We start from the raw sequence: 27,342 nt of genomic DNA, 5'->3' as shown, positions 1-27,342 counted from the left end.
GCCTTTATTTAGATAGGACAGTGTAGTTGGACAGGAAACAAAGTGGGAGAGAACGAAGGGGGTGGGATCAGGAAAGGTCCACGAGCTGGGATTCAAACTCGGGACTGTTCACTGAAAGGTTCTTTGGCGAACCAAAAATGGAATATATATATGTTTTATTGCATGCTATTGAATGAATTAGGAAAGCTGCTTTAATAGCAAACAGACGGGTAACCACCAGCTTACTAAATGACTCAAGCAGGTAGCTGTCATGTAACTTTCTGAAGAGCATATTCATTTACATTATATGGTCTGATTGCAAAACACTCGTTAAACTCTTACTCGTGCACTCGTGTCTTTCACAACACAGGTACCAAAAAAGAGTGTAATGAATGAAAACCATATAGTGAAACATAAACTTTTACAATACCACTGTTCTTCTCCAAATGTCTGTAAGCTTTGCAATAAATATGTCATGTTGAAACATTATGTACTAGTGACAAATTAGTTTTGCAAAGCAAGATTGCCTAATTTATGAAATCAGATTTAACATATAATTAGTAACCTATAATTGTTCTTCAGCCCTGAAAGCTAACGCCAAGTGTGAGCAAACTCCTCTTTAAAGTTTATTTCCTGTAATGACTCCTTACAGCTTACCTTTTTTTTACATTATAGCAGAGTAATAAGATAAGGGGAAAGGTGAAAGGTCAGTAGACTGATGATCAGGAGGTCATTGACTACAATGACATGTAGTCTAGTGGCTGATTTAGATGTGCTTATCAAATATCAGCATTGGTGCACATTAAAATTTTATGACTCAAAACCACCCTTTAGCTCATTAAACACATTTGACAAGTCAAATGATCTATGAGCCAAATGGTTCATGGAGATCAATACTGTATGATCCATTTTGAATAAAACACATTTATAAAAATGTGAATAAAACCCAGACAGTGTTTCAATCAGATGACATTGATATTATGTGTAATAAGGGAATACACATATAGTATTTATTCATACTTTGAAATAATTTGGACAACTTTAAAGGTGATTTTCTCAATATTTAGATTTTTTTGCACCCTCAGATTCCAGATTTTCAAATAGTTGTATCTCTACCAAACATTGTCCTATCCTAACAAACCATACATTAATGGAAAGCTTATTTATTCATTTAATCATTGACCCTTATAACTCGTTTTGTGATCAAGGGTCACAGAAAAAGTACATAATTTCGATACATATTATTGATTAGTAACATGAAATTCACACAAAATTCTAAATATCAAAGAAAAAAACATAACTGAAATGAAATATAGCATACTCATTTAATAAAAAAACAAAATTAGTACACGATTATGGCCTCCCGTCTGTTTTGACTGGCGAACAGCACAAGTGTGACTCCCAAATAAAAAATACCGGAGGGTTAATTTTGTACTTTGGTTTTCATTTTAATTTCAGTTTACGTTTTAGTACTCTCAGAAGATAAAAAATGGACCACACCAACAAAACCTGACGTAAATATACAACTCAACATCGCCCCTGGTGGCGCGAAAGTTGTATCTTCATAATAAAGTATATTGACATAATAGAAGCCAATCACAATAGTGTTTCAAGGGATTTCCTTTGAACGGCATGAACGTGAGCCAACCAATAAAAACCGCACGTTGAAGCGGCCAATAGGAAGTGTCAGTAGTTGTAAGTGGGCGGGCTCTAATCTTATCAGGAGGAGAGGGCCAAGTAGTAGTTGCAAAGCGGAAAGAAAATGGCGGCCGTGGCTGCGGAGCCAGGAGCTGCTGCGGCATCAACAACAGCGGGGGACGGGGTGGAATACGAACCCGAGCCAGGAGAGCATGTGGTCGACCTAGAGGCGCACTCCGTCCCGGAAATGGAGCTTTGTCACCAACCCGACGATGTGGATGCAGTTCAGGAATGCAGCCAGGTCCAAATGGAAATCAGAAGGCCGGACCTTCAAGCCGCGGGAAAAGCCCTCGCTGCCCATGCGGACGGTGAGCGCACCGAGACGGGGGGTTCTTGGGGCCGCTTGGGCACAGCCGAGCAGCCCGTGCTTATAGACTACAGGTGCACGGACGTTTCCGATTACGAGGAATCCTTCTCGCCCAAGGTGGAGGCTGCAAACGAGGTCAGTGCTCTCGAATCCAGCCCCTGCCTTCTGCTCCCCAGCTCCATCCCCGACTCCCAGCCCTCTGTGGTCTTCTTGCATTCCCTTCCCGCTCAGGTTCCGTCGGAGCCTGAAACTGGACTGTCGCTGGCTGTCGAATATGACTCCAATCCCGTGTCAAGCCATCCCCCCGATCTGGAGTGTGAACTCATAGGCTTTACGCAACCGGACCCGGAGCCCGAACCCGCAAACGATGCTCCCGGGTCGGAACTCAAAACTCCCGAGGATGCTTTCCATGACATCCCGCACCCCTCGGATCACATGGACTCTCTGTCCACCGCAGAGGAGACCTCGCTGGGAGAATCGGTGGGTCAGAGCTGCATTAGTGACTTTTCTACTGTTTCCAGTAAGGACTCTCCCGAACTTCCAGCGGTGGTGGATCAGTCGCTCATCTCATCAGCAGAGTCGGACGAAGTGCGCTCGCATCCTCTTCATCAGCAGAGCTTCAAAACGGACCTCAGCGAACCCGAAAGGGAGTCGGAGACGAAAGACCCGGTTCTGTGTTCGACGGAGCCGGGCACGGTGGAGCGCCTGGTGCTCGGGTCCGAGGTTCGAGTCACGCTGGATCACATCATCGACGATGCGCTCGTAGTGTCGTTTCGCTTAGGCGAGAAGATCTTCTCCGGGGTACTCATGGACCTTTCTAAAAGGTAAACACGGTATTTGCGCAAAGAAATTACAGTGTGTTTTCTTATAAAAGCATGGTTACCAAAGTAGCTGTCAGGCAGATAAACAGCATCTTCACCTGGTTTAAAGTTCTATTTTATTGTTTTACTCATTTTTTCTAAAATATTTACACTACCAGTCAAAAGATTTTGAACCCTAAGATTTTTTTTAAAGAAGTCTCTTCTGCTCACCAAGCCTGCGTTTCTTTGATCTGAAGTTAAGCAGTAATATTGACAAATATTTTTAATATTTAAAATAACTGCTTTCTATTTGAATATATTTTAAAATGTAATTTATTCCTGTGATCAAATCTGAGTTTTCAGCATCATTATTCCAGTCTTCAGTGTCACATGATCCTTCAGGAATCATTCTGATATCATGATTTGGTGTTTAAGAAGCATTTTAATTATTATTATCAATATTTAAAACAGTTGAGTACATTATTTTTTTTTCAGGTTTTTTTTGATGAATAGAAAGATCCAAAGATCAGAATTTATCTCAAATAAAAAGCTTTTTTGTAATATTATACACTACACCATTCAAAAGCTTGGAGTCAGTATAATGTTTAACATTTATTTATTTTTTTATTTATTTTTTGGGAACGTTATTATACTTATTTCGCAAGGATGCATTGATCAAAAGTGGTGATAAAGACATTTATAATGTTACAAAATTTTTCTATTTTAAATAATTGCTGTTCTTCTGGGCTTTCTATTCATCAAATTCTATTCATCTTTTTTTTTTTTGCATAATAGTAATAATAATAAATGTTTTTTGAGTTGCATATCAGAATATTAGAATGATTTCTGAAGGATCATGTGACTGGAGTAATGATGTTAAAAATTCAGCTTTGAAATCACAGGAATAAATTACACTTTAAAACGTATTCAAATACAAAAGAGTTATTTTAAATGGTAAAAATGTTTCAATTTTTACTGTTTTTGCTGTTCTTTGGATCAAATAAATGCAGGCTTGATTAGCAGAAGAGGCTTCTTTAAAAAACATAAAAAAAAATCTTACTGTTCAAAAACTTTTGACTGGCAGTGTATGTTTAAAAAAAACGTATTGTACAATATTGTATAAGGGTAAATATTTTGGTTGGTGGAACTGGTCACCATCTTTCACTTAAACTATTTTAATAAACTGTATAAGTAGTGACATGCAACAAATTAATTTTACAAATTATACAAGAATGAACAAAAACATCGAAGTCTATCATTCCAGGACACTGCTGTCACTACTTGAATTTTCATGTCACCCATATACCGACATGTAACTAGGCATACATGATCATAATAACCAGGGGGGAAAAACAGTGTTATACTGGTGATTAACACCCTACAAATTGCTCCCACAGTTTGTCTGTCTCAACACCCTCGTTCACACGTTTTCTCTCGGTGTCAGGGATGAATCATAGCGGAGCCCAATTTATAGTGCCATCCACACGGCCTGCAGTGGGATCTCCAGTCTCTCAGTTCACTTCTCACTTGAGAGAAGTCAACATGAAACATTCTTTTGATGTTGCCGTGTAGGGAATAAGTCCTGAAGAACCTGTGCAGCCACATTGTTAGGAAGTGATTATTACATCAAGTGGAAATGGCACTTTCAGAGAAATTTCCCAATGCTGATAAGACCAAGTCAACAAATTAATTAAACATCACACCAGTGAGCTTGGCAGTTGTGGCATTTCAGGATTAAACCGATGCTGTGGGCATATCCCAAAGATGTTCAGCATTTTTGGGCTTTTTTTATGCCTTTATTTGGATAGGACAGCGTAGATGAGACAAGAAAGCATTGGGTGAAGAGAGGGGTGTGGGATCCGCAAAGGACCATGAGGTGGGATTTGAACTCGGGTCGCCGTGAGCGCAATTGCACTGTATGTCGGCGCACTAACCGCGAGGTTATTGGCGCCGACATGTCCAGCATCTTTAGTCTAACATCAGTGACAGAAACGAGGGGTTATTTTTTTGTCAGCCGAACCTCCTAGGTATAAAATGTTTACTTGAAATACACCCTGAGATTTCAATAATAGAGTGTGTACATGACTCGTTATTAATCGGCCATATTGGTGGCACTGAATGTAAACAGTGCCACTGAACCCAATGAAACTTGCATATTTTGCTGATTATTGCTGCTGAACATGGTTCAGTGTTTTGGGCTGTACTAATTGGTCGGACCGGGAAAAACATGTGGAGTACTATAGACTGCCAAAAGTTATAACAAATCAAGTAAAAACTGTCTGAGGAACAAAAGGCGTTTGTGGTTGGCCAAAATGAATTTAGGATTTCCAGGGCAAGAATCTTGACAAAATTTGTGTTTGTTCTTATCATTTCCAGTCAGGTAGGTGAAATATTGGGATAATATCTTAAATTTTGCTGTTTTGTACGTATCTTTACCACCTATTAACTTTAGTTTGTCAAAATATTGCACCATTTCCTGCTTACTAAGTCCGTCACTATATGATTTAGCAGCTTTTAAACGTTTTTTCCATGGTTTAGACAGCATAAATTAGCTGAACGACATATTCAGTAGTACATTAACTGTGCAATCCATGCTTTTGTTTACATTTGAATATTGCCAATATGGTCGCACGAACCGTGACGCAAGTGCAAACCCTCTATTCAGTGGCAAATTTGCATGTGCAGTTCATATGAAATGCAAGTGAATAGATATACTATTTGAACATAATGTGTTTAATATATAATCAAACCTAATAATGTTTCAAATTCTCAAGCTTTTGTTTTGGTGAAATGCAAACGAAATGTTGTAGACTTCTATTCACAAAAATGTTGGAAATCATGCGACTATGTAAACAAAGTAAGCCTAACGCACATTGAATTCCCATATTAAACTCACAGCAAATGCAGAGTTTGCTGCATTCACTATGAACCCAAGCCATTCTTTCCTCTGTAACGCAACACATCGAAATATACAGTTATTTAACTAAATTGTAATTACATAGCATTTGATTCAATAATCACACTACGTTTATTTGTGACGATTATGAAGCCCCATATTTTAGGTTTACATACAATATAATTATTAGCTCTACTCAGAAAACTCTGTAGTTCCCTCACAAACCGACTAGTTATTCACAATCCCCTGTTTGTGAAACCCTGACATAGATGCAGACCACTAGTTTCAATGATTGCTCTGGGTCGAGAAGACCTTAGTTGTCTGTGGGATGAGTTGAAATCATGTTCTGTACCTCACAGCGTATCACAGATGCTGCCACTGAAGTTTAACTTAAGTCTTAGTATTACATTAAAGCCCACAGCATTGATATTGTGTTTAGAATGTTAATGATTAAATGCATTGTAGCTCTCAATCTCAAACAGAAGCAAAAAGATGTTCTTAATTGAGAAAGTGTCACTAGCTCAGCTAATTTCATGCTTCCTGCGAGTAAGGCATCTGTGAGGGTATGGGGGGGAAACTGAAGCTTCCTTTCTTCAATTTCCATTTGGTCTTTAATGGTTTGAGTGTAATTGCTGATGTTTTGGAGTGGTGACGCAAGATGGACGTGGTGACGTATGAAGAGATGCCTATTCATTCTGTAATTGGTTAAAAGCAGCTAATGTCTTGGGTGTGGAATAATTTCCTTCTGAAGGTCCCACTGTTCCTCTGTGACGTAACAGCCGCAGTACACCGAGTGAACTTGAACACAAGTCAGTGTCATGGCGATGAAGTGGATTGCCAGACATACTGTCCAGTTTATTTTTAGCTTTCGCTCTAAAGGCTATCTTCATTTGCATTTTTCAACATTAGATCATTCCCAGTTTCTGGATGAAACTTCTAATGGGAGAAACATGTCTCCGGATTGTCGGATCACTCCCTGCTTAAGTGCAAGTTAGGTATAATGTATGTTCCTCTGCCAGTTAACAAATCAGACCTCAACCCTTTTTTATGGGACAGTATTTCCAGGGCACATTTTTTGCACTCTTATTCTACAGGACATTATGCGAAGTAGATAATCTGATTTTGACGCTAACAAGTATTAGTGTATTATGCATTTTTGTATGGCTGTTAAAGCTAAAGCTAGACGGGTGTGTGCAAAGGTGTTGATTCACGTCTTAAAGTAAGCTGTATGCTGGTTAATACTTTACTCTGCAGAATGTAGATTATTCATTTTTATTTGTGAAGTTGACCCACATTGGATGTGAAAACTGTGAACAGGGTGATTGCCACAGATAATGGTTCTGTCAGGCCCAGGGTTCTGTTTTTGACATCCAAGGACATTTTAGTATAACATTTTTTAGCAAGGTTGCTTCATTGCACTTTGCTTGTAATATGTTTTGGGTCAAACAAGATCAGCTTTCAGACGAAGTCGGAATGGTTTCAGTTCATTTTTCATCCTTTTGTAGCGGTATATGTACTATTACAATGTAGGAGAATATACTACACTTGAAAGAATATTGTAATTTTGAAAACTAAGGCCAAAAGAGTTTGAGGAATTTTATCTTTTCATATATTTCAGTCAGCTGAAGTAGCATTTTAATCTATCATGCGTTTTCTGTGTTATTGTTGTAGAAAATAATCTGTACTCCTGCTTTGTCAGTTAATCATCCTTCTTCCCATCTCATGAATACAAACATGACAAGATGAAATGACTTTTAAATAAAAACAGAACAATAAAGTGACTGATGCTGAACATTTCATGCAAAATAATGAATGTTGTAAGACTTCACCGTAATTCATCAGCTGTATGATAGAACAAACAGATATGTGCTAGATTTTACTGCATATATGTAGCTGTAATATAGTAGTGTACACTTGAGATTTTTTTTTTTTTTTTATAGATTAGACCCCATCCTCATTGTATGGGAAAGCTTAATCTTAGTGTCTTTGTTGTTTTCTTCTTCTGTACCTCAGGTTTGGACCTTACGGGATTCCTATAACCGTGTTCCCCAAGAGAGAATATAAGGACAAACCAGAATCTATGCAGCTAAAGACGGAAGCATTCCAGTCAGAGACAGAAAAGGGTGTCACTCAAGGACCCAGTGATGCCCCCATTAAGGACCCTGCGGATGTTCCGGACGCCCCTCTGAAGGACCCTGCTGAAACTCCTGCAGCCCCCCAGCCCTGTCCTAACCCTCAACCTAACCCATGGACCTCAAAACCACCTCCTTTGTTTCAGGAGGGGGCCCCTTATCCACCTCCATTGTTCATCAGGGACACCTACAACCAGTCGTTACCTCAGCCTCTACCACGCAAAATTAAGCGGCCCAAGCGTAGGCTGTATCGAGAGGAGCCCACTTCTATAATGAATGCCATCAAGCTCCGACCAAGACAAGTTCTGTGCGATAAATGTAAAGGGGCTGTGGTGCAAGGGGACAAGCGTGAGACACGCAGAGGCCCCATTTCGGACTGCCGAAGTGACGATGCCAAAAGACGGCGTAACGACAGTGCGACGGCAGCTGCTGGTAAGCGGCCCCGTAGCGATCCACGTTCGGACGAGAAGGGCCGCGGTACCGACGGGCCCAAACGGCAGGGTTCGGCCGTACGGGTGGCGTCAGCCACCGCCTCTTCTCTGGGTCACAGTCAGGTCAAAGGTGCAGCTGCAGGGAACAAAATGGTGAAGGGGGTGTCTACTACGACGACGTCCTCGGCCAACTCTCGAGTGCAGCTCAATGCCAAAAAAGTGCTTCAGAGCAAAAACGTTGACCACTCCAAAGCACGAGAGGTGCTGAAGATGGCCAAGGCTCAGAGAAGACAGAGAGAGACCGTCACAGGCAGCGGCGGGAACACCAAGGCCATAACCAGAGCCGCTGCCCTCCAGGAAGCCCACCAAAAGGTCCACTTCACCAGGCGATTGCAGCAGATCAGTGGAGGAGGTCCCGGTTCCAACCCCCTGCCACCCCGGATGCGCATCAAGCCCCAAAGGTACCGTAATGAAGAGAACGATTCTTCCTCATGTAAGCCGCCTTGCTTGGAGAAAGTGCCGGGAGGGGGCCGTTTACCGCTGCCTAAACCAGCCGTGCCCCGCTGCACCTCCACACGCTCCTCCTCCTCCTCCTGCTCCGCAAGCCAAGCCGCCACAGCTGTAGAGCCCCAGAGGCCAGACAAAGCATTCGAGTCCCTGCTCAGCCAGGCCCAACCCGAGCCCCTCCCAGCCCCGGAATACAGGGAACCCCAAGCTGAGCCAGAGGAACAGGAGGGGCGGGAGGAAAAGCGGGAGACGCGTGGGAGCAAGGCTGGCAACCTAGTGGTCTACATGACCCTTAACCCCAGCCAGCCCGACTCCTCTAGCACCTCCATGTGCAGCGTTGATAGCGCAGATGACTTAAAGTCATCAAACTCTGAGTGTAGCTCTACCGAAACGTTTGACTTCCCCCCTCCTGGTGATTTGCGATCGGCCCCTGCCCCTGGCACATCCTCCGCTTTTGCCTCTGCCTCTCCCTCTGCTCCTAAGGACGACAAAAAGCGCAGTAAATCCCTCAAAGCTGCCGTCTTTTCCAAAAACGTCACCAAGTGCGTTGCCCTGGATGGCAGGACGATTTGCGTAGGGGACATTGTTTGGGCCAAAATCCTCGGCTTCCCTTGGTGGCCCGCCCGCATCCTAGCCATCACAGTGAGTCGCAAAGATAACGGGCTCTTAGTCAGGCAGGAGGCCCGGGTCTCTTGGTTTGGGTCACCCACCACTTCCTTCCTGGCCATTACTCAACTCGCCCCGTTTCTAGAAAACTTCCAGTCTCGCTTTGACAAGAAGAGAAAGGGCCTGTATCGTAAAGCCATCACTGAGGCCGCCAAGGCTGCCAAGCAGCTCACGCCTGAGGTCCGAGCCTTGCTAACTCAGTTCGAGACGTGAGGCGGTGTGCCTCGGTAAGGTAGGCAAAACAGGCGCTCGAGTTGGCCCCTTCTGACACTTCTCAAACTTTGCTGTACCCAGTCAGCTTCCAGAGTTGAAATCCAGAAAAACGTCAGCCAGGCAACCAGGACTAATTTATTTTCGTTGAGAAAGCAAGAGGAAGGGGATCGAGTAACTGAAAGCAAACGGTTCCCCCGTGTCGAGTATCTAGTGTTCGCCCCTTCGTACGTCTTGTCATATCATCACACATCTATTATCCTGAAAACAGATGACAGAGATTTGTTTCAAAAACAGGTTTTATGGGTTCCTGAGTGGTAACAATACTCGTTTGCCTTGAACTTAGTCGTTCTTGGTCAATGTCTCAAGGTGGGATTTGTGAGATTGAATAGCTTTCGCCTGAAGAGTTAGGCATAACGGTGGCCCAGTCGACTGCTACTTAGTCTGGATCCCTAACTTAGCACAGCTAATGCTTCCTTTCGGATGATCTGAGAAGGTGTTACAGGTTTTGCTGCGTTTTCTATCACTACAGTGTTTCTAGACGTCTTTATGTCCAATCTCCCTTACATGAACTTTTGGATTTCACCTAGGCCATTCTCCCAATTGTTTTCTTTTCTTATGGAAGTTAGTTGACCCTGTTGGGTAGTGCCTCGCTCAGGTAGAAAAAGGGACTTATTGGTGCTGATCTTTCTCAGACGTTCTGAGACGACTAATCCGAGCGCGGTGATCTGAGCAGACGGCTGTCGATCTGGGCGTGGCTCTTGGCCAGCCTTGGCTTTGTGGCCCGTCACGCTGCTGTTACGGGGGGAGGTGCCTGTAAGCCGAAGTCACCTCAAGTGCCACTGTGAGGAGAGCACAGCGACTCTGTAAACGCAGAGAGTACCACCTCAGACACGGAGAAACCTGCCAGCCTATCTGTGCGTCCTCTTTCCCCACCCCTCGCAGCTACAACATCTGCTTCCCAAGCTCATTCCTCCCTAATCTACTAGCTTCTTTTTCTTTTCCTCCACTTGTTTTGCTCCCTCCTGCCGTTGTCATATGTTTGCGTCTTTGCGACTGTTTTTATATGTCTGATTGCTCAGCCAACCCGCTGGCCACCCCGACTTCGTTTTTGCATGAATTTGGGCGTGCATACGTGTTAAATGAATTAACAAGCTCTTTTTTTAATAGCTTCATATGTTTAGACATATCACATCAAGAAGCAAACTATAAGTTTTGATGTAGCTGCAGTGGAATGCAAAACTCTTAATAAAATGAGTTCCTTTAGGTAACTCGATGAAAACACTCGTCAACTGTGGCGTCCCACCGCAAGGTGGGACATTGGAGCACAAGGCAGCAGTTCTCATATGTGTGAATATGTTCGTCATAATTATGGGCCTCTGGCTGGTTTAGTTGTTCAGTGATTCCAGTATTCATTGTTTCTCATCTGAAATGTTTTGCTGAGGATTATTGTGTTTTGAATTTATTTGTTGTGCCTGAACTTTATTTTCTGTCATTTCACTATTTGCAAAACAGGGCTGAAGGTCTTGTATGTAAAGTGTTCAAAATGTATTCTGCCTGACTGATCTGAAGATGAACGGCCTGGATCTTATTTCAATGCTGAGAACCAGTGATTTTACTTGTGTGGATGAGCATTATTTTTTTTGTTTTTATTTCTTGTCTGTAATCATGGTTATGTCCTTGCATTGCATATCCATTAGCACCTGTCCAGTTATATTGACACATCTGAGAAGGGACATACTGTAAGATATCTTGGTCTTTCCACATGACTTTAGCAGGTAGAGATCGAAGACTTGAGGAAAACACAAAACAATGCTTGGTAGACCACACTGACTGACTGACTGATGGAGGTTTGTGTAAAGGAGTAAAAACGGTATTTATTTCGGTGGTTGGCTTTGTTTCATTTCAGCATCTTATTTTTTACTTTTATTATTTCTATCTGTTTGCAGGTCAGAGAATGCTGTAAAACCATTGAAAAAACGTAACAGTTGAAGATATTGTGTACATGTTTTCTGATGTTTTAAGAGTATATAAATAAACTGTGAACTTCAAGAATTTTACCTAGTCGTCATTATTTTCGTATTTTATTTCTCACGCCAAACCGTATTTGCACAACCCAAGCTGTTTTTCCATGTGTTTCTTAAATGAAAAATTCACTTGACAGCCCAATCAAACTAGTGACTGTTTCTATCATTTAAGTCGTTTTGCAATGAATCAAAATTGAACAGATTTTCATACCTGCAAACAGATGAGAAAACCGTAGGGCTGACTTAACCAAAATGTGCCTTATGTAAATACAAGGGTTGTCATAAATAGTCTTAGTGATTTGACATTTCAGTGGATCACTGCTGTGCGAGTTTGTCTTCATGCTGTCAGCGTCCACGTTTTTTCAGCTTTATAAGATCTGACGTTACAATGGAAAAACAGCTGTGCCTGACATGAAACTAATGTAAAGTGACCTTAATTCTGTAATGTGCTTGACTTGGTTTTCAATACACGTGTTAGAAACATCAAATGTTGGGGGAAAAGAAAAAAAATTGTGTTGCCCTACCTGGCATCATATAAGGAAATATTCATCTGCAAATTGTAAATGGCAGAAAGTAACATTCCCCCTTGCTCATTTTTTACAGCTTGTTTATTTATAGAGGCCTTTTTAGCGAAATTCTGTGAACTAATTTTTTTTTTTTGTGTCCAATATCAGTTATGGACTAGGGAGCAAGTCAATCATTTTCCTAGATGAAAGTCAGAATAAGACTAAGACTATTGTCTCGTAAAAATAAAGGCTCCAAAAGGGCGGTTTTGCCACAGAACCATATTGAAGAACATTTTAAAAATCTAAAAAAACCCTTTTCTGCATTTGAAAGGTTCCATGGATGTTTAAGGTTCTTCATGGAACCATTGATGCCAATAATGAACCTTTATTTTTAAGAGTGTATAGCGTTTTTCAGTACAGTGGTCCACCTGAAATTAAGCAATTTCTGAAAAGTGAATGAACACTTGAAGAGACGGCTTGCATTTTATTTTTTCTTTTGTTAACCAGTAGATGATTTCAGAATGTTAAACTGGATACTTTCTCAAAATGTTTTTGAAGATCTTAGAATTTTATATTATCTCACACTCTTAAAAATAAAGGTTTTTATTGGCATCGATGGTTCCATGAAGAGCCTTGAACATCCATGGAACCCAGTGTTGCCAAGTCCACAGTTTTCTCAAAGAATTGGGCTACTTTAACATTTCCTGTGGGTTGTTTTTGATATCCACGGGTCGAAGCAACCCCAATAACGTCATATTTAGCTCCTGAAATAAGAATTTACCAGCGGAACCCTGACAAAAAAAAAACAAACATTTTATCCACAGGAGCATGATTTTTATCGGAGGACCAATCATGCGGTTTTGTTGTGAAAACCTTGATCCTTTCAAATGCAGAAAAGTATTTCTAGTCAAAAAACATTCTTCAAAAAGGTCTTTTGGTAACCATGTTTTTTTCTATGGCATCTCTGCAAAAACACCCCTTCTGAGCCTTTATTTTTAATAAAGTCCAAAGTGTATAGTTTTCTTTGTTGTTTTTATAATTTATAATAATCCTGTTTGACATAAATAAATAAAAGCTGACCTTCTGTTTTTTTTTTTTCTTCCCTCCAGTGCTGCAACTCTGAAGGGCTGCTGATTGGTCTGTTGCCCAAAGCACTGCCATTGGTCAAGAGCCAGTAAGACGAGAGGAGCCATCCACATTTGGACATGCAGGTGTAATGGAGAAATTATTTTTATTTAAGAAAAGAATTATATATTTATAACAATGATTTACAGACTCTCCACCTATTTCCCGATCCGTCATGCTGAAATTTTTCAAACCAGATTTTTCTTTACGCAGGCTTTTGTGTTTAAAGCATGTGAAAGGACACTTGCAAATACAGATCAGCACAGGGGAGTTACAGCCGTTGTGGATTGTTAAGGTGGCGATCCGGCACACGTTAAAGCAGGGTTTTTGTGTTTATTTGTAAAGAAAGAGAAAAATGAAGATAACTTATAAAAATATTTGATGTAAAATGCAATAAATATTGCATGTGCTATGCTTCACAGTACAATTAACAGAGGATTGGGTCTTATTGTGCTTCTAGTCTTGGATAAAATCCCAATGTTCTTTCCCAACATCTCTGCTCCTTTATATTGAGAAATTCTGAGCCTTAATACAGTCTAGACTGTTCTTGAAGAGAGCTTGAAGTTTTCCACTCTGTGGCACCATACATTAAAGGAGAAGTCCACTTCCAGAACAACAGTTCACAAATAATTTACCCCCTTGTCATTCATGATGTTCATGTTTTTTTTTCCAGTCGTGAAGAAATTATGTTTTTTGAGGAAAACACTTCAGCATTTTTCGCCATATGGAGCCCCGATTTTGAACTTCCAAAATGCAGTTTAAATGCGGTTGTTAACGATCCCAGCCGAGAAAGAAGAGTCTTATCTAGGGTAACGATCGATTATTTTAATAAAAATAATACAATTTATATACTTTAAAATGCCAAACGTCAAATCACTAAGACTATTTATGACAACCCTTGTATTTACATAAGGCACATGTCTTACTCTGCATGGACTGTTTTTGTTCCGGTTCATGACAGTTAGGATTTGTTAAAAAAAAACTCCCATCTCATGTTCTCCCTCAATTTCAAAACCGCCCTATATCGCTGTTTTTGTTAAGAGTGTTTGATCTTCTTTGCATGTTCACTTTGCAAAGACAGGGTCGGTATTTCTGCAGCGATGTAGGATGATTTTGCAAGTTGAGGGAGAAAATACGGTCAGTTTTTCGACATACCCTAACTGTCTTGAGCCAGAATACACAGAGTTTAGGGAGAGCAAGACAAGACGAGCGTTTGAGATTAAAAAGTATTTAAATTGTATTTTTTTTAAATGAAAATAACCAATAGTTTCGCTAGATAAGACCCTTCTTCCTCAGCTGGGATCGTTTGAAGCCGCATTTTAACTGCATTTTGGAAGTTCAAACTCGGGGCACCATATCAGTCCATTATGTGGAGAAAAACGCTTCAATGTTTTCCTCAAAAAACAATTTCTTTACGACTGAAGAAAGAAAGACATGAACATCTTGGATGACAAGGGGGTGAGTACATTATATGTGAATCTTAGTTTCGGAAGTGGACTTCTCCTTTAAACGATCAATGCAATCTGTCACTCCGAGCCATTAGTCGAGTTTTTTGCGCTACCCTTCGTTTTTAAATGATTTTCTAAATATACAAGTCAAACGTGATAGTAAGAAAGCATCTTTTCTATCTCGCAGTTGCTTCAAGGTTTTCCTGTTAGCATCATTCATTGCACACGCTCAACCTGAGGCCTGTAAAAAGGGAATTAAGAGTGAGCGAGAAACTGTTGTACATACGTGCGTTTCAGTACAATCGGAGCGCTCTCCTGACTATACATATGAAGATGGTGGTCGTGGGCGTAAATTTGTTTTATTATTGTATTAAATGTATATCTCTTTATGAAATTAAACCTGTTTTTTTTTTGCCTTGTACCAAGTTGTGTGTTGTATTCTTTGGTATTAAATCATGCTGTATTAAATACATCCAAGAAATGACAACGATAAAACATACAGGATCATAATCGCTGGTTTAATGTGAACGCAGGTAAGGTTGAACACAGTTTGGATGAAGGCCATTATCTCACTGCTCATGATTTTTGACAGTCTGGATCACAGAGACCAGCTTCACAGCAAATGTAACATTCTGCCATGCCAAAAACAACTTAATTTCTATATAATACAGGCTTAAAAGTTCACCCAAAATCAAAAGCGACTTGACATGAGCTGACAATGGTCAATGGAAAAACAGCTTACATTACTTGCATCAATGAATTAGTGCACTGAGTAGTCACAGAGTGACTGAACACTTGTGGGGCAGCTGACTGTTGTGTCCCTTTATAAAAAGACTCTGGATAGTTATCTGTTGTTGTTATTTGGATTCTGAACAAAATTAATGGAGTAGGATCCTGTGTTTGAATCTTGGTTGACCTGAAAATTGGAGGTGGAGAGACCGAAGGGTCGTAAAATCATGTTGCCCAAGTCCTTCAGCTTACCTGAGAAGAGAAAAGAGATAGGAAATAAAATATGTTAACAACAAAAAGCTATAAATACAGGAGGGGTCTTTAACAAGTAGTATTAACAAATTATGATATTTAAAATTAATTACATATACACAACCAGTCAAAAGTTTTTGAACAGTAAGATTTTAATGTTTTTTAAAGAAGTCTCCTCTGCTCACCAAGCCTGCATTTATTTGATCCAAGTTACAGGAAAACAGTAAAATCCTGAAATATCTTTACTATAACTTTAAAATAACTGTTTTCTATTTGAATATATTTTAAAATGTCATTTATTTATGTGATTTCAAAGCTAAATTTTTAGCATTATTACTCCAGTCACGTGATCCTTTAGAAATCATTCTAATGTTCTAATTTGTTGCTTAAAAAAAAAAAATATATATATAATATATATATATAATTATTTTGAAAACAGCTGAGTAGCGGTTTTTAAGATTTCTTTGATGAATAGAAAGTTTAGAAGAAATCTTTTGTAACATTATAAATGTCTTTATCATCACTTTTGATCAATTTAAAGCATCCTTGCTAAATGAAAGTATTAATTTCTTATTAATATCTAAAAAAAAAAAAAAAAAAAAAAAGAAAGAATAGTATAAGTGTATAATGTTACAAAGGCTTTTATTTCAGATAAATGCTGATCTTTGGATCTTTCTATTCAAAGAGTCCTGAAAAAAAAATTGTACTCAACTGTTTTAAATTTTGATAATAAAAAATGTTTCTTGAACAGCAAATAAGCACATTAGAATGATTTCTGAAGGATCATGTGACACTGAAGACTGGAGTAATGATGCTGAAAATTCAGCTTTGATCACAGGAATAAATTACATTTTAAAATATTAAAATAGAAAAGCTATTTTAAATAATAAAAAAATACTGGTTTTGCTGTACTTCGGATCAAATAAACGCAAGCTTGGCGAGCAGAAGAGACGTTTTTGCAAGTTTCTTGTGCCCCAATACTGCATTTATTATAGTAAAAACAGAAATATTGTAAAATATTTTTACTTTATTTTTTTATTTTATTTATTTGAATTTATTTAATAAGGTAATTTACTTCTGTGATGCAAAGCTGTATTTTTAGCATCATTACTATAATTTTGATCACATGGTCACATGATCCTTCAAAAGTCATTCTAATTTTATGATTTGGTGCTCATGGAAATATTTGTATTTTATATATATATATATATATATATATATATATATATATATATATATATATATAACATATTGTAACAATGTCTTAAATGTCAATTTTGGTCAGTTTTATTCTTGCTGAATAAAGGTATTAATTAAAAAAAATACATTGTAGTGTATTTCTATGAAATAAAATGAAAATATGCTTTAAACAAAATTACAATATAACAACTAAAAGCTGGTCTAAATGTTTATCCCTCCTTCATAAAAATACTCCGTCCATCAATGATTTTTTTTTAGAGTTTCAATCAATTTAAGTCTTATAACAATGTATAAATGTGTAAATGCATTAACTTGGTCCTAAATATGTTTCACAGACTAGGCTTTAAAGGCAACACTACATTTTGTTCAATATATAATGGGGATCTCCCTTTTCCAACTATCTACCATCAAGTGGTCCTTGGTCAAAAAAAAAGGTTGAAAAGTCTAAAGGTGTAATGTGATTGTGGAGAGCTTTGTCTCTGTGACTGGGACTGCAGTGAGATCAATATGAAGTGTTGAACCACACCCTCACACAGAACTGCAGGAAATTCAGCCTGACAGCAACAGTCTTTATCTCAAACTAGAAATCTGATCTTTAGAGCAAACACACAGTGGCTTGAAACAAACAATAGCAGCATGTGCTCGGAGAAAACGCAGCAACATTTAACCAGCAGAGAAAACTATACATCTCTGTTACACTAGTTCCCATATTACCGATCAGCTGAAGTTTATGATCAATATTAATACAAACTTATTAATGTTTAATTGCCTGGTGATCGATATATAAATCATTTTTGTTTTGTTTTTTAAATTATTTTTGCTTTTTGACACCGTAACAAAATAATTAGATATTAGGATTAAAACATTTATACAAATACATAATTTATTATCATTCCTATCACTTGATGATAATAACCATTATTATGTGAATAATGACACTGAAAAGGAAGAATTTGCCATTTATTAATCTTTCTCTAGTAAATGTAGTTTCATGCTGTGCAGCTGTTTTACACTGTAAAGTCATTTTTATTCTGAATTTTTAAAAACTAAAATTATTGTTAGGCAAAAAAGTTTTTAGATGTAGTTTTAATAGTGATACCAATATTATTATCGTGTCTGATAATCGATATATAAACCATTCTAGTTGCTTTTAATTGTTATATTTCTGCTTTTTGACAATAAAATAATTAGACATTAGAATTATAATACTTTATAATAATATATAAATGTATTATTGCATAATTAATGCATGTATTATTAACAATAATTTTAATAATAATAAAAATAATATGTGAATTATGACCAAGTGGAATAAAAAACAAATATTTTTCCATTTATCAGTCTCCAGTAACTGCCATTTCATGACTGTGCTGTTGATTTATAATGTCATATTTTTATTACAAAGCATTTTTTAAACCTAAAAATGATAGTGTCAGCAAAAAAAGCAACACGTTTTAAAATGTGGCCAGTTATCAAACAGCAACAAACCTTTGTCTCAATGCAGTGCAATTTAGTTTAGTGGAAATGAAAAATTCAGGAAGACTGCATTAGAGATTTCAAACAGGGTTTATGCGACAAGGGCTTTTTCAAATCAAGGTTCTTTGATTTGAAAGGACTCTTTGAAACTAATTAATGGATCAGACCAGAACATTCTAATAGCAATATCCTTAAGAGCAACCGTGTGTCTTTTTTCCAGACAACCTTCAAAATTAACAGCACTATTGCACTGCAGCACTCAAAGACTGATGTCACCATTTCTGCAGCCATATAAATGTTACTAAATTACTGTGTAGTCATATTGACTCATATTTTGGAGCGATTTTACATGCACTTTAAGGTGCTGAAATTTTTAGAATATTGCAGATAGCAAATCAAATGCTGCAATTTAATTAAGAAGTATAATAGTCTGCTGCACTGCATGTTTCAGAATAAAGAGAGGCACTGTATTCACTTATTTGCATGGAGATTATAAATAGTTGTGATAGTGAATAGTGTTTTCAAAGCTGCCACAAGCATTTTACCAATACTATGCCAAAATAAAAGCTTGAGTGTTTGAACACTGAAAGAGAAGAATTGAAAGGGGTCCTATTATGCTCTTTTACAAAGTCTTGATTTTGTTTTGGGGGTGTACTAGAACAGGCTTTCATGGTTGGTGGTTCGAAAAACACATTTAATTTTCATTTTAATGCATTTTTTAATCATTTATATTATTACAATACATTTCTCCCAGCCTGGCACATAAGGCTCGATTAGTTCCGGGTTTAATGAAGCTGGTTAGCTCTCCCACTGCGTTGCGATTGGCAAACAGCTTAGACGGTGTTTCCGTAATGCCACGCCCCTAGTCAAAGAAGCAGGTTCTGTGTACAACTGTTAACGGAAGCTAGATTAAAGTGATCCTTACATTTTAAATATGGATATTTTTCTTACAAAAACATATCGATTCACTACAGGAGGCCTTTATTAACCCCCCAGAGCCATGTGAGGCACTTTTTATTATGGATGGATGCATATTATTGGACTTGTTTTGGACTGATGAAGAGAAACACCCGTCTATGCCGTTCTTAAGCTTGGGAGTGCCAAACTCGGATTGCATTCATCTGAAAGAAGGAAGTCATATACACCTAAGATGCATGGAGGGCGAGTAAATAATACTCTACAGTAGTGTTGGGTCCAGTCATCAGCCTGCGAGAACGCCAATACATGACGGCTCCAACACAGCAACAGTAGATCACGGCTTCGGTACGTGTTTTGACCCCCCTGTGCTGCACGTCTGCGGCGCGTTACAGCTCTGAAGTGGCCACTCTAGTCAATGCTTGTGTTTATACCCGCTGTGCTGCGACTCGTTGAAAAGGTTCTGCATTGCTAAAGTTAGGCTAATCCCCGACCTTGCCTACCCTCCCTCCAACAATTCAAATTTCTGTGGGCGGGATTTATTTTAATGATATTCTAATGGACCGCGTTGTGACATCATTGCATGTGGAAAACAAACGTTGTAGTCCAAATGAGCTGTTCGTTGTAGTTCTTGAAAAGAGATTTTTTAAAAACGAAATATCTCCTTTTGGAGTGGACTTTGAGATTTGTAACTTTGTAGATCTTTTTTATGGCCAAACATATACACCACACACTGACTAAAGTTCAAAAAGTGAAAAAGCATAATAGCAGCACTTTAAGATGTAAATATTTGTATTGTAATGTGTAGTCTTAGTTAATTCTTGTAAAGAGTGAACCCAAGTGTTTTTGTTTTGTAGTGTCTGGATGTCTCAGAGTTAGCAATAGAAGACATTTTTAAATGAAATTCAAAGTCATATAACAATTGCAATATGAGACAAAATAATCACAATATGCTTTTTATAAGAAAAACTGAATCGTACTCATCATCTCTTCTTTCAGCTTCTCGTTTCGCTCTTCAATTTGCCGTGGCAATCGCTGTGAAAGACAAACAGAAAGAGAAATTTCAAGATACTGTGGTGTCTTGACAATGAACTCTTAAAAGTACTGAAAAAAAAGTTTCAAGTTTCAGTTTTCAAGTTTCAATTTTCAAGTTTCAATAAAGTCCCAACTGCTTATTCTTGTTGTTTCAAAATGGTTTACATTTTCTTTCACTCACTGTGCACAAAACACCATATTTTGAGGCTTCTCATTCAAAATCATGAAATATTAAAATGCATCAGACATGTACATTTTCAAACAACAATGCAACACATATATTAGATGATGGATATATTCAAGCTTAATGATAATTAGGAAAAGCAAAGGCTCTCAAGAATTGGCCTGGGCCCACTAGAAGGCCTCAGGAGACTTCCAAGTGGTCCCCAAGATGACTTAAAATGATTAAAAATAAGACAGGCTATAAAATAAGCTAAACAACTGTTTTTTCTCATTAAAGAATCAGGATTTTCCATTAACTTGGAAAACCTAGACTTTTGTAGGGAAGAAGTGTGATTTCTAGACCTGGAATGTCTTAAAACACCACAGTCATTTTGATGAAGAATATACATTTTTCTACTTAGCTACTGCCAAGCTATAAAACAATTTCTTTTATTACAGCTCTCAAAGAAAATTTTAGCATGGAAATTGAAAGGACAATGTTAATGTATTTGGTCTTGGCAAAACAGATCTGATACGCTGTTGAATTGCTGCTGTTGTTGTAGATTATTGCTGCTGCAAAACAACTACAGGAACTTGCTACTGCCAATACATAGATACAGTACTGTGAGTATTGAAGACATACAGCTGTTGCACAAGTAGCATACGGTCATGGCCAAAAATATCAGCATCCTTGCAATACTGTCAGGAAATGCAACCCTTCTCTCAGTTGCAAATGTTTTGGTACTTACATGTTTATCCACACAGAACCCAAAAAATGCATTGGACAAAATTATTGGCACCCCTAACTTAATATTTGGTAGCACCCCCTTTGGGAAAAAAAAAAAAAAAACAAACTGAAATCAATCACTTCCTGTAACCATGAATGAGTTTCTTACACCTCTCTACTGGGATTTTGGACCACGCTTCTTTTGCAAACTGCTCCAGGTCATTCAGATCTGCAGGATGTCTTCTCCCAACTGCTGTTTTGAGATCTCTCCACAGGTGTTCTGTGGGATTCAGATCTGGACTCATTGCTGGCCATTTCAGAACTCTCCTCTCTTTGTTTGTAACCATTTCTGAGTGCTTTTTGAAGTGTGTTTCGGGTCATTGTCCTGCTGGAAGACCCATGACCCCTGGTGGAGACACAGCTTTCAGACACTGGCCAAGTTGCGCCCCAAAATCCTTTGGTAATCATCAGATTTCATGATACCGTTCACACAGTCAAGGCATCCAGTGCCAGAAGCAGCAAAGCAACCCCAAAACATCTTTGAACCTCCACCATGGGGACTGTGTTTTTTTCTTGTAGGGACTGTGTAGGGACTGGGTTTTTTTCTCTGAATGCCTCATTTATTTTTCTGTAAACAGTGCCATGATGTCCATTACAAAAAAAGCTCACATAAGTTTTGGCAAACTCCAGTCTTGCTTTTTTTTATGCCTTTGTGTCAGCAGTGGTGTCCTCCTGGGTCTCCTACTGCAGTGTACCTTTTCATTCAGATGGCGATGGACAGTGCGGGCTGACACTGTTGTACCCCGTGTCCGCAGATCAGCTTGAATTTGTTTGGAAGTTAATCTGGGTTCTTTATCCACCATTCGAATCTTTCGTTGTGATTTTTCATTAATATTTCTCTTCCGTCCATGTCCAGGGAGGTTAGCTACAGTGCCATGGACTGTAAACCTCTTGATGATATTGCGCACAGTGGACACAGGAACATTAAGATCTATGGAGATGGACTTGTAGCCTTAAGATTGTCCATGTTTTTCCACTATTTTTTCTCTCAAAACTCTTTACACTTCTTTTCTCCATGCTCAGTGTGGCAAACAAAACAAAGGTTGAGTCAACTTTTCTCCATTTTAACTGGTTGCAAGTGTGATTACTATACTGCCCACACCTGTTACTTGCCACAGGTGTGTCTAAATACAAATTACAGGAGCATCACATGCTTGAAAAGCAATTATTTTTTACAATTTTGACAAGGTGCCAACAATTTTGTCCATTTTTGAGTTCTGTGTGAAATTTTTATCAAATTTGTCTTTTCTTCTCTGTTTTTTTGTGTTGTTGCAGTGCAAACAAAAACAATAAGCACGTGAATACCAAAACATCTGCAATTGGAACAATTTTCTGAGAGAAGTGTTGCATTTTCTGACAGATTTGCAAGGGTGCTGATATTTATGGCCATGACTGTATATAATAAGCTGTAGCAGATCTATACAGGTGGAGCTGGGGAGGTGGAGGGTTTCAGAGTAACTGTGAAAGCGCGCTGCGAAATGCTCTGTTGAATGCTAACCAGCCTTTTAAATATAATATAGTAAGCTCACTGGCTTTTTTTTCAACATGAACCAATCAGCTTGTGCCAAGTAGTTTAACATTGTGAATATCATCAGCCTGCACCACCTAGATTTTCATGACAGAGCTTGGCATTTAACTGACATATTTTCAATAATCCTTATCTGGTGAATCATTAACTGTAAAAGTGATGTAAAATCATTGGTTAAAACAGTTGGAAATCTAATATATAATTTACAGTATTCAGCAGTGTTGAGAATTCGAATATTGTTGTAGACAATTGGAGTCTTGGAGTCCAAAATGCTATGAACCGGTGATATAGAACCGCTTACCATACAGGCCTCTCTAGCAGCAGGGATGCCTGGGTCTTTCTCCAAGACAGTTTTGTAGTCCTCTAGAGCTTCATCAAGCTTGTCTGTCTTCTCGTAGAGTTCTGCTCTCCGCAGAATGGCACGGACATAATTTGGATTTAGTTCTATGGCTGTGGAAGACAAGACAATACACATTGTCTCCAGTGCCTTTGTTTCATGGCAGTTCAAATGTCAAATTACATTTCCACAGGAAAAGGAAATGAAGATATACATCAGATACAGCAAATAAATATAGCCATAAAATGTGTGTTGTGAGTCATGTTCTTTCTCTAGATACAGAACACAATGTGTGCAAGATACGCTCTTACCTTTAGAGCAGTCACTGATAGCACTGTCTTTTTTATCCTGGCAGATGAAAATTAGGAAAAAAGTTTAATGCAAAATTATGAATGGATAAAGGAACACTTGAATAATCATGTACAAATATACTGGAAGAATACTAAGTCAATGATCTAGAGTTATGCAAAAAGAACAAAAAAAAAAACAATGCATGTTTATTATTAACAATACATAATATATCTATGTGATGCAACACAGTAAGCAAACACTATGTGTCCTCAGAGGACATTTAAACAAACTATTGTTCATAGGGACAAAATGTAGCAGTGTGCATCTGTTCCACTGTTCCAAAAAAGAAATATACATTTATAAGTGTACAAAAACACCCATAAGTTCACCTGATGCAGGCGTGCGGCAGCTCGATTAGAGAAGAGTATGGATCTCTCTTTACCGTAGCACACAGGACACACTCTCAGGGCGGCTGTGTAAGACTCTTCAGCTTCTACATGCTCTGTAAACATGACATGTCAGAAGCTCATCCACAAACATGTTAGCTTTGAAATCTATGAAACAGCCTCAGGCAAAAAAACATTAGGGATTTGTCATAATGAACATACAATTTAGAAGAAATAGGTCACGTCTCAATTCGGAGGCTGCGTCATCAAAGATGTCTTATTTAAGATAAGTAACGTAATAAAATTTAGTTAGCCCTTGTGAGGTGTAAAATACTGTAATTTATTTTTTATGTTGCAATTTAATGGTTACTTTTCTTAAATGAGATTGCCCCAATGACGCATGCAGCCTTCAAATGCGGCATCCGGAGGATGCAGCCTCCAAAATGAGACGCAAAAATAGACTAAAATTGAAGTTTTTATTAACTGATTTTCATAGTACAATTATTAAGTACAACTGACTTCTGATTTACCTTTAAATACATTTTTGTTCAAAAGTTTGGGGTTGGTAGTTTTTTTAAAAAATATATAAACACGTAGGTTCATTAAGTCTGTAAACATAAATATATTTTATAATACAATAATAATATTTTTTAAAATATATAAATATATTTTAAAATGTAATTTATTTCTGTAATGACAAAGCTGAATTTTCAGCATCATTATAAGCTAATTTGCTGCTTTAGAAACATTTCTTATTGTTATAAATGTTGAAAATGGTTCAAATTTTGTGTAAACTGCATTTTTTTTTTCAGTATTTCTTGATAAAATAAAAAGTTCAAAATAACGACATTTATTTGAAATACACTACCAGTCAAAAGTTTTTGAACAGTAAGATTTTTAATGTTTTTAAAGAAATCTCTTCTACTTACCAAGCCTGAATTTATTTGAACCAAAGTACAGCAAAAACAGTAACATTTGGAAATATTTTTACTGTTTAAAATAACTGTTTTCTATTTGAATATATTTTAAAATGTATTTTATTCATGTGATTTCAAAGCTGAATTTTTAACGTCATTACTCCAGTCACATGATGCTTCAGAAATCATTCTAATATTCTGATTTGCTGCTCAGAAAAACATAATTTAGTATTATTATTATTATTTTTTTTTGAAAACAGCTAAGTAGAATACTTTTTCAGGTTTCTTTGATGAAAAAGAAAGTTCAGAAGAACAGCATTTTTCTAAATTAGATATCTTTTGTAACACTTTTTATCAATTTAAAGCATCCTTGCTAATTAATTTCTATAATTTCTCCCCCCAACCAAAAAAAAAAAAAAGAAATGACACCAAGCTTTTGAATGGTATAGTATATAATATTGCAAAAGCTTTTTATTTCAGATAAATACTGATGTTTGGATCTTTCTATTCATCAAAGAACTCAACTGTCAGCTGTTTTAAATATTGATGATGATGATAATAATAATAATAATAATAATAATAATAATAATAATAATAAATGTTTTTGAACAGCAAATCAGCATATTAGAATGATTTCTAAAGGATCATGTGACTGGAGTAATGATGCTGAAAATGTAGCTTTGATCACATGAATGAATTACATTTTAAAATATATTTAAATATAAAGTAGTTATTTTAAATAGTAAAAATATTTCAAGATTGTACTCTTTTTGCTGTACTTTGGATCAAATAAATGCAGGCTTGGGGAGCAGAACAGGCTTCTCTTCTGAAGCCTCTTCTGAAAAAAAAACTTTTCACTGGTAGTGTAGAAATCAAACATTTTAACATTATATATGTTTTTACTGTTACATTTGATCAATTAAATACATACTTGCTGAATAAGAGAATTTTTTATCTTTGGTGAACCTTTCATATATAAACAGAAGGTAGTGGTAAAAATAGGTGTGAATGAAGAACAGTGGGATTTCCTTACCGCCACTCTTAAACTGTGCGTTGCCTTTCTCCTTCAGCTCTAAACTCTCCTTTCTTCTGCTCTGTAATTAGAAGAAAATTTTTTTTTAAATCAAAATCAAGTGAGAATATCAATAACTATGGTGTGAAAAGTGGTATAGGACAACTGAAGTTTTTAAAGGACATAAGAAAATAATAAGAGCAGAATAACCGTCACCTCTTTTTCTTCTTCTGTCAGGTCCTTCTCCTGCTCACGCAGGTATTCCTCATCATACTCGTTCACCTTGACCGTCTCTTCTTTAAATTCTGAATCAGAGTCGCCCTCTTTCAGCTCGTCGCTCTCCACAGACCTATCCCATTTCTCCTGTTCTTCATCATTGTCCTTCCCAGGATCCAGGTCGGTTGTTAAAGAGTCATGTGTCTTTTCAGCTGAACTGTCCTCGTGCCCTTCAGAATCCTCTGCTGATGAGCTATCCGAACACAACCGCTCAGTACCATCCATATTTTCTAGTCTCTCATTTTCTGTCCTATCATCTGACTCCAGCTTGTCGCTGTGCTCCCTCTCTGTGCGTTTAACGTCAGTGTGTCCATCTTCTCCAGGTAATGTGTCCTCACAATCATAGAAACAGTCGTCCTCTTGGTCTGTAGTGGTTTCTCTAGTCTCTGACACTTTTAAGCTGTCAGCCATGACGGCCGAGAGCGTCTCAGACTCCGACTCCATCTCCATCTGGAGTTGTGCTGTCTCCACAACCTAAACAGTATTCAAGTAAAGCAAATATAAATGACCTTAAATTACATTCATCTCCAACACTGCAAAAATGATCATACATTTATCTCACATGAATAAAACGACAGCACTCCCATTTTATTTCACACAGCCATATAAAGCAAGTATGTAATAAGTCTAAAATAAGCCTACACACATCGGTTTATACAACCATGTACTGCTAAATATCACAAGACTCTGATAAACTGGTTTTGACTCGCGTGTCATTTTTACTTTAGACCTGATATACCTCGTAATATACTTAGTTTATATTAAACTGTTTCCTCTTGCATGTATTAAATAAAAAGAGAAACCATAACAGCCTTCGACTATGAAATGTAGTACAATTCAGGCAAAACTATCAGTCAAAACATACTATTAGCACATGTGTTAACAGGGCTGATTTTACTTCATCAGCTGTACACCTGGCAAGCACAAACGTTATTTTAAAAGTTTAATTTTCATTTGCACTGATATTTACAGGTCACATGAAAAAAACACTTTTAAACAGAACATTTTAGATAAAAACAACCACTCAGTACCTCTTCCTCACCTTCTAGAAAGGAGCCATACGTCTCTTCCGGTTAATCCCTCGGTCCGTGACGCATGGGTAGAAAAGGATTCTGGGATATGTAGTACGAGTTCGTATTTGCTTACTGAAACATTTATTTGTGTTGTGTAGAGTGGATTTCATTTTACATATCATCATACATAACTTACGGTGACGCACTGCTGCCACACACATATATTTTCCATTCAATTATGTTGTAATACCGAGATGTTTTGTTATGACGAGAAAACAACATCCTCTCTCGTAA

The 27,342-nt window shown here is 37.8% G+C and overlaps 2 protein-coding genes across 4 annotated transcripts; one reads left to right on the top strand and one right to left on the bottom strand.

The window, feature by feature from the left end:
• The first annotated feature begins 1,735 nt into the window (after positions 1 to 1,735).
• pwwp2a (PWWP domain containing 2A) lies at positions 1,736 to 11,686 on the top strand. 2 transcript variants are annotated; one of them, XR_007825063.1, is made up of 3 exons: positions 1,736 to 2,808; positions 7,694 to 11,476; positions 11,576 to 11,686. XR_007825063.1 is itself a non-coding variant. In XM_051092872.1 (2 exons), exons 1-2 carry the CDS (start codon positions 1,742 to 1,744, stop codon positions 9,627 to 9,629), a joined length of 3,003 nt encoding a protein of 1,000 aa, XP_050948829.1. In that variant the 5' UTR covers positions 1,736 to 1,741; the 3' UTR covers positions 9,630 to 11,686. The 2 variants fall into 2 exon arrangements, 1 of the variants encoding a protein (XP_050948829.1); XM_051092872.1 differs by having other exon boundaries at positions 7,694 to 11,686.
• A 3,543-nt stretch (positions 11,687 to 15,229) lies between these two features.
• ttc1 (tetratricopeptide repeat domain 1) lies at positions 15,230 to 27,176 on the bottom strand. 2 transcript variants are annotated; one of them, XM_051092875.1, is made up of 8 exons: positions 27,067 to 27,176; positions 25,976 to 26,509; positions 25,781 to 25,841; positions 23,834 to 23,946; positions 23,465 to 23,501; positions 23,118 to 23,266; positions 20,285 to 20,339; positions 15,230 to 15,713 (listed from the first exon to the last, which is right to left on the bottom strand). In XM_051092875.1, the coding sequence occupies exons 2-8, from the start codon at positions 26,483 to 26,485 to the stop codon at positions 15,577 to 15,579; spliced, it is 1,062 nt and encodes a 353-aa protein (XP_050948832.1). In that variant the 5' UTR covers positions 26,486 to 26,509; positions 27,067 to 27,176; the 3' UTR covers positions 15,230 to 15,576. The 2 variants fall into 2 exon arrangements, with proteins under 2 accessions (XP_050948832.1, XP_050948831.1); XM_051092874.1 differs by having other exon boundaries at positions 27,078 to 27,151.
• Between the last annotated feature and the right edge of the window lie 166 nt (positions 27,177 to 27,342).

The sequence above is a fragment of the Labeo rohita genome, chromosome 21 (genome assembly GCF_022985175.1).
Source record: "Labeo rohita strain BAU-BD-2019 chromosome 21, IGBB_LRoh.1.0, whole genome shotgun sequence".
Taxonomy (NCBI): domain Eukaryota; kingdom Metazoa; phylum Chordata; class Actinopteri; order Cypriniformes; family Cyprinidae; genus Labeo; species Labeo rohita.
This window is presented reverse-complemented; position numbering and strand designations above follow the sequence as displayed.